We start from the raw sequence: 7,977 nt of genomic DNA on the forward strand, positions 1-7,977 counted from the left end.
GTGTCAATTGCAAGTGAACAATGACATGGTAGAAAACAACATGAATCCTCATTGATACTTCTATTGAGACCTTTAACAGGCATTAAGTTGTTGAACACTTGGCTAGACTCACTTGAAATAAACTCACTCAGTTTTTCGACTTAAGCTCGATTAACTGAGAACCCTAAGAACTTGACTACTTTAATCATACTTCAAACTCATTTATTCATCTCACCAAGTTCCGAGCTTGGAGGGCTTGTATACCTTTCCTCCTCAATCTATAATAAATAAATAAAACAAATCAAAATATTTTCACAAATATTCTATTTAGCGTATACAATATTCTCATAATAAACACGACTATTGCCCATTGCCAAATATTATCCCACAATAAATATTATAACGGGTAAATATTTTGTCAATCTCATGAAATATGATAATTGACATACAATATCAAAAGGAAAATGATATTTTAATCCATTTTTTTTGACTCACTTTTAATCTCACCATTAGATCATCTATTTTAATTTTTTGTAGTGATGTGATGTGATAATCTAAAGGTGATGAGATTGGTGGATTAAAAATGGATAAAAAAAAGTGGGTTAAAGTATCATTATCCATATCAAAATAATAAATTATAGAGCATAATTTGCCGATCAATTACATTCATCGGTCAATTACCATTTCGATCCACCCCTACCTATAAATAGGACACATTTTTCACATAGAGTACTCGCTCTTTCAAATATACTCTTTTCTCACTTTATTTTCTTATACTTTTACTGACTTGCTTACTGAACGATCCCCTCTGGTCCTGTTTTGCTTATCAACAACCTGACATCATCTCAGAGGATCCCCACTCATTTTCGGTAAGAACATGGACCATCTTATAGACCTCCATGCTATTCTGCAAACATCTTTAATCAATATTTGAAGAAACCTCAGCAGCAACAATCTGCCTTATTAGTCACTGCACTTGTCAACAATGAACCACTTTTCTCGTATTATGAAGAACCTTTGCAAAACTTTCAACAACTTGCCGCACCTATTGCTGCACCTGTTAAAAGTCGATTATCTACACATGAATTAAATATACGTCAGATGATGATAGCTGAGCAGAATAAGGAATTATCTATGGGAGAATTACGTAAATTGATGATGACTGAGCAGAATAATGAATTATCTATTTTTCTTTTCGGTACTGATACAGATTCTCTTTCAACTTTTAAAGACTAAATTCACAAGTCTTACTTCACAAAGAGTTTATATGGCGTAAGTATAAGTGTCCAAGTCTTAGTGCGTAGTTGTCAAAGGCTCATAGTTTGTCATGGCATGCACAAAGTCAGTTTATGGGTTTATGTTTAAAGTTCCATCCCCTAATAATGATGTTTTTCTCATCCCAGATCACGAGATGTGAAAGAAGAGAAAAAATAACAAGTGTGATTGGTGGTGACGTAATAACTTAATGTAAGAGAAAAGAGATATCATCAAACTATAGTTACTCGTAGAAGGTTTCTTGAGCCCGTGTTCCTTTGAAGTGAATTACTGTTCATGAGTAATTGAAACCGCTGATTTAAAGAATATATCACGTTCTTTTGCATGGAATGCAAAGCTGGACAAAACACTGATTTGTGGGATTTCTCTCATTATAGCATCCCGTTTGCTACATGAGATTTGAGAGTGATTCTTACCACTTTACTAAAATACCCCTGTTATTTTATCAGTATTGCACCATCATACACGGCCAAAAACAACTTGCCTCTACACTGTAAATATGTTGACGCTGAAGACACCAACAGCCACCACCAGCAACATCCAACAAAGGCAGAGGCGGAGACATCCTTTAACTCTGTTGTAGTGAAATGCTTTAATGCCCAACACAACAACTTCCTAGTACAAAAAATGCAATAAAAAATTTGGAATAGGTTTCATAAAAGAGGAAATCGGGTAAAAAAAGCATGCATGAAAAAGGGAACCAGTTCCAAATGAAAAGAGAATAAGTTCCAAAATCAAAGTAACTGGTTCCATTCATGTCTTCAATTTTTTTTTACAATTAATAAATATTATGAATAGGTTTATTCATTATCAAACAAATTTTAAAATTAATTACAACTTATCTAAATATCATTTTATATTACTTTTAACCCAAGGATAATTTGGTAATCTTATATTTTTTCAATTAAATTTTATTTTTTATTAGTCATATCAAATCCTTCTAAACTTTCACCATATTCACCTTCAAATCAATTTCATTATCACTTCCAAATTCCTTAAAAGAACAACATAAACTTTATTTTCAAATTCACCCAAATCAATTCTCTCTCCCTCAAATCATTATTTTCAAAAGCACACACCGTCATCGGTCATTTATCAAGTTTTGGTTGAGCAAAATATATTAGTTATACAAAACGAAAATGTTCCGTATACTTTAATATGTATCGTTCTAATTTTAATGTATATCACTATGCTTCAACTATGTGGTTGGCTTATTATAATCTGAGCTTCTCCAATTGTCAACCCACAAAACATTAAAGTACAATCAGACATTGATACAATAGGAGACAAGAATATGACCATATTTAATAATGACAAGACACAACTCAACTACGAGACAAAACAGAAAAGTATTCTAAAATTAAAAGATTGCTGATTTGTGCAATTCAAGTAGGACTTTTTCATGTTCTTTTCACATTCCTATGCACGATCTTCAAACAAGTAAAATTCAAGAGTAAACATGCAAGCCAAATCTCTATATATATTTGATGATGCAACTAAGTTTATGCTGCTTTAGCTTGAAAAGGTTTCACTGGTTATGAGAGCTGGTTACATGAGGTTTACAAGTTAAAAGCGTAAAATGTTATAGCTACAATGTTTCAGGGATAAAAATCTAATTAGGACAGAAAAGGGAAAAGAAACTAACAATCATCAATATGAAATCCTTCTGAAAATGATTTGCGCACCACACTGAGGCTGCAAAGTGATAAAAAGTACAGGAGCATGCACATAGTTTGGAGATAGCACAAAACTGTAACTTTGAATGATCAAAGAAAGGGCAATCTTTGCCTCAACTATTGCCAAATTTTGCCCAACACAGGTTCGAGGGCCTAATCCAAAAGGAATGAATGCAGCTAAATGTTTCCGAGGCTCGCTAAATCTTGTTGGATTGAAGTTATGGCAATCTTCACCCCAGATTTCTCTGTCATGATGAACAGCAGTCAATGCTAAGTAGAGTTGAGTCTTAGCAGGAACATTAATGCTTCCAAGCATCACATCTTTAGATGCTTGCCTCATTAGCATCACTGCTGGAGGATAGAGCCGAAGTGTTTCGTTAATTATCATGCTAACCTGTTCGGAAATGTCAACCAACAATAATCAATGAAAATATACCAGAATTTTGCACTCACTCAAGGATATTATTTACTCTATGATCTAAATTGTCTGGTTCATTCTGTCTCCCACAATATACTACACTATTTTACAGGTCTTAACCATATTCCTAATTCATTGTGGTTGGAAATCCCATATATTAGAGATAAGACAAATTTAAGTGGTGCAAATTTCACCTGACAAACTGATTTTGTAAAGTTGAATTAAACTTAAAGTCCATTTTTTAAGATGGTATCAGAGTCATTGGAAGTCTAATCTAGAGAAATTTATTGTTGGTTAGATCTACCGTGTCTCTCACAATATAAGTGGTGAAATTTTGACTTTACAAATCGATTCTGTAAGGTTGAGTTAGACTTAAAATCTTCTTATTAAGAAAGTTAAATCATAAACTTCCCTTTTATATATGTTTGTTTTTGTTTTTATCTCCATGACCAAACTTTTCTGCATCTCTGGTTCAATTTATAATGCTGACATAGCATCTATATTATTGAATCTTAATAATAGTTCAGTTGACTAACAAGCAAAGATCTATCTATGATCTAACCAGTATTTAACAGGGTAAATGTATTGTAATATTCATTCCAACAATAACATATGCATTGTACTGATCCTCTTGGAAGGCAAGTGAAACAAAAGATGAACTTACAATCTTAAGGTCGCTTAAGTTGTCCGCAACAGGAAGTTGATTGTGTCCAATGACACGAAGAACTTCTTCACGTGCCTTACTTTGCCATTCCTGGTGTTTTGCTAATAGAAGAAGCGTCCAAGTTAACAAGTTAGCTGTAGTTTCCTTTCCAGCAAAGTAGATGGTTTTACATTCATCTATAATTTCTTCCACCCCTAACTTTTCTTCTCCACCAACCTCATTCTTGTAGGAACACATCAAAGAACTTAGTACATTTCTTGCATTTTCTCCCCTGTTGCTCTTGTTCTCAATAAGCTTCAGAATTGATTCACGTGTTTCTTTTTCTAGTCTCCACCTCTCCCTGTTCTTCCTAGTTGGCAAATACCTATTGTTTTTTTATCAAACACTAAAATTCAATGATGACGTCTCAAGAGGGAAAAATACCTGGTATAACATGAACTTCATTTGGAAAAAATTTATATGCAATTTATTTCTCATCTTAAATTCAGTTAAAGCAAGTTTTTAAATAGAACAACCTACAAGCTGGAAACTAATGGTTTAAATCTTTAGCACTTACTATTTGAGAAACGACCTGCTATTTCTCTACAGGTACAATACAACACATTAAGTTGTGATGGTTATTTTCTTATAAGCAAGGCTTGTGCTAAGGAAATATAGGTCTGGTAGCAAGATTGAACTTTGATATAGTAAATTTCTTGCACCCACCTACTTGCTTTCTATTTAGTGGCCTCATACATACTCCATCACTGTAAAATAACTTCTCTATTAACTTCTCTATTGTAATTTAAGTAACTATCAGGATCAGGATGTGAGGATGTAACTTGAAACAATAATACAGTATTTTAGGATATATAGAATAAGTTGTCATGAATAATATTTTTAGCTTAAAAGTCATACCAACTCTGATTTCTGATCTACATCTACATCTATATCTGTATCTATAAAAGTTAAGAGTTGGAAAAGTAACCTGAATCCAGGGATATAGACACTTCTAACTGCCTGTGAAAAAAGGTACATTTGTTGTTCCTGTAAGTTGAAAATATGCATGCCTTCTTCATAACTGCTGCCAAAAGCAGTCCTTGATATAACATCAGCGGAAAGATCATGAAGCTCTTTGTGTACTTCTATCTCAAATTCATCTTTTCCTCTTCTTTGGTCTTCCCATTTCTCCATCATCTTTGTCACACTAGCCACAATATCTGGCACCCATCCCTGCAACAGATTCATGATTCACTCTTTAATTAGTATTCTATGTTTTCATGATTTATCTCTTCAAACTACTTATTCCCTCCGCTGATAACTGTTTTCTCCTCTAATTCTAATTACCAAAACCAAAGTATAGTAATATATATATATATATATATATATATATATATATATATATATATATATATATATTATATATTGACATTAGTATTCTATTATAATTTCACTAAGTCGTGTAAGTTTTTAATGTCCAATGATAAGGTAAGTTAGCAGCAAAAAACTCTAATTCTAATCGGGAATGAAGGACAAAAATATTTAGTGTTTAAGGTAAGCTTCGTCCTTTTATATTTTGACCTACTTTTGTTCCATAAAAAAAAATCCTCAAAAAGAGAAAGGAACCAAACACCTTTCGAAGAAAAAAAAAATCTTTTAAGAATTTAAGAAATTTATTTTGCATGAAAGAAAAAAATAAAAACCTATTATTTTCAAAATAAAATGGCTAACAAAAACAAATTTAGAAGTAAACTGCACACTTTAATCTTTTCTTTCCCCTCTCTTATCTCGAACTAATGGCTGTTTAACCATAAAACACTTTAGTTTTAAAAGATTTTCTTAAGCTAAAATACTAAACCCTTTTTATTTTATTTTATTTTTACAATTCTTATTTTAAAATTTAATTTAAAGTAGGTTTTTTAAATTTTAAAAAGTTTAGTAAAACATTTAAATTAATAAATTTATCATATATATAATAATTTTTAAAATAAATTACATTGGTAACTATAATGTTTTCCAATTACACTAACATTTCATTTTTTTTATAATTTTATACAAACCTTCATTTTTTAGAAGAAAATTACAATTTCACTCATATTTACAGTGTATACGCACTCCTTAAATTTTCAAAATATTTTACTTACACCCTTATACTACTATTTACTCTTAATATAAAACTTGAGAATGAGAAAGTATTAATGTTCTTGTTATCTTACTCTTTCATTTATGATTTCTTCAATTTTTTCTTATTGTTTTTCACATTTTGGATTTGGTTTTACTTATTTTAGAAAATAGTCTATATAACTCGTGACACAAACTATGCTGCAGTGACTTGTAATTTCAAATATTATAATTTAAAATATACCTTTTTATAGTTTTAAATTCTAAATTATGTAAGTCAAACTTCATTTCTAGATTATAAGACCCAACAATATCCCAAAACATTGATACTTTAAATTTTTTTCCCACTTCTATAGTTGCCACCACAAGAATAAGTTACCTTAACCAGCTCCAAGTTAAAGGCGAGGTTTATAATCCTTCTATGCAAAGCCCATTGTTCGCCCTCCAGGCCCACAAGGCCCTGTCCAAACAGCAACTTCGACTGAGGGTTGTACGGAACTTTCCCATACTCACCGCGCGTATTCGTTAGCACCTCCTTAACCATGTCCGGTTCAGTTATCGCCAACCGGGGCGTTGAACCGAACCAGTACAAGAAAGTTTTCCCGTGTGCGCGAGACCACCTTTCGTAAAATGGAACCACGCGTGCCAAGATGTTATCGTGCTCGAAAGCAGGGTTCTTCTCTGACTTCGCTTCTGCGTAGAGCCGTCGGATCTCCGACGAGTTCCCGACGATCGGACGATAGCCAGGGCCTCCTATCCCTTGCTTCTTGAAGTGACGCTCCGTTCGCCGTGGGACCCACAAATTTGTATAGAGAAACTTCACCGCGAAGAAAACGAGGAGAACTATGGCAGCGAGTAAAAGATTCATGTTGATCTAATCTGGCAATGAAAGACAAAAGTGAAGCATGAAAAGAGGTTAAAAAAGGAAAGAGTGAATAAGAGAAGAGCGTTGACTTTTTAATGGTGAGACTTAAGATTAAGAGGAAGAAAAGCTATTGCAGCAATGAAGGGTGAAATGAAACCTCACCTTGTGTTGTTTGAATCAATAAGAGAAAGAGGATCCAGAATTCAAATAGGGTTAGAAGAAGTGAAGTGGGAAGTCTTTGTTTGGCGATGGTGGAATAGTCAAATTATCATTACCTTTGTGTTTAGGGAACACGAAGAGTACACAAACATTGTTATAGTTATTCATTAATTATTATCGGTTTCTTCTAAACAAATCTATTTGTTATTTTTATGAAAAATATTTATAGATTATTTTATACTTGCATTCACAAGTACAATTTACTCATATTTTATTATAAATTTAAATAAAAATATTTTAATATAATTCTTCAAAATATAAACCTAAACAAAAATAAATGATTTTAAAATAAAATTTATACTAAAATAATAGTATTCATAAAAGGAAAATGGGATCTAGCAATAGTGTATTTTAAACTTTTGAAAATTTTCGTAATATTAATATTTCATGAAAATACTAAGGTGATATTTTAATTTGAAATATATATTATCCTTCGTAACACCCACATTTGATAAAGATGACATAATTTTAGGTTGATAGATGGAATATAAAATATTTTTGTAAACTTTCTTTAGAAAAAAACTTTCCTTTGCTTAAAGACAATTTAACGATGTAACACTTCATTTAATTAATAACGCTAATTAAGGGAAATGTCATATAGTATAATAAAAGAAGCAAAATCAACTAAGTATAATGTCACTCTTACAACTAACTCAAATACTTAAAGGACGATAATAGAAACACACCATGATGCCGGATACAAAGTAATATAAGAGAATGATAATAACTTAAATAAATCCTAAGAGAAAACAATACATGGGCCTTAGTCCTAAATGAAAAG

At 31.9% G+C, this 7,977-nt stretch overlaps 1 protein-coding gene across 2 annotated transcripts; it reads right to left on the reverse strand.

The window, feature by feature from the left end:
• Positions 1 to 2,716: 2,716 nt before the first annotated feature.
• Positions 2,717 to 7,279, reverse strand: LOC114168639 (cytochrome P450 734A1-like). 2 transcript variants are annotated; one of them, XM_028053528.2, is made up of 5 exons: positions 7,140 to 7,279; positions 6,492 to 6,991; positions 4,980 to 5,224; positions 4,013 to 4,376; positions 2,717 to 3,324 (listed from the first exon to the last, which is right to left on the reverse strand). In XM_028053528.2, exons 2-5 carry the CDS (start codon positions 6,978 to 6,980, stop codon positions 2,905 to 2,907), a joined length of 1,518 nt encoding a protein of 505 aa, XP_027909329.1. In that variant the 5' UTR covers positions 6,981 to 6,991; positions 7,140 to 7,279; the 3' UTR covers positions 2,717 to 2,904. The 2 variants fall into 2 exon arrangements, with proteins under 2 accessions (XP_027909329.1, XP_027909338.1); XM_028053537.2 differs by having other exon boundaries at positions 6,492 to 6,986; positions 7,140 to 7,271.
• Between the last annotated feature and the right edge of the window lie 698 nt (positions 7,280 to 7,977).

Source organism: Vigna unguiculata, chromosome 2 (genome assembly GCF_037176805.1).
Source record: "Vigna unguiculata cultivar grain cowpea cultivar isolate G323 ecotype 2 chromosome 2, ASM3717680v1, whole genome shotgun sequence".
NCBI classification, from domain to species: Eukaryota; Viridiplantae; Streptophyta; class Magnoliopsida; order Fabales; family Fabaceae; genus Vigna; species Vigna unguiculata.

What these genes read in the sequence shown, in the direction of transcription:
- LOC114168639 (XM_028053528.2), bottom strand. Translation starts at nt 6,980, where the DNA reads ATGAATCTTTTACTCGCTGCCATAGTTCTCCTCGTTTTCTTCGCGGTG. An exon ending in TTAACTTGGAGCTGGTTAAG is followed by an intron (nt 5,225 to 6,491) that starts GTAACTTATTCT and finishes AATCTGTTGCAG; the next exon opens with GGATGGGTGCCAGATATTGT. An exon ending in GTCTATATCCCTGGATTCAG is followed by an intron (nt 4,377 to 4,979) that starts GTTACTTTTCCA and finishes AAAAAACAATAG; the next exon opens with GTATTTGCCAACTAGGAAGA.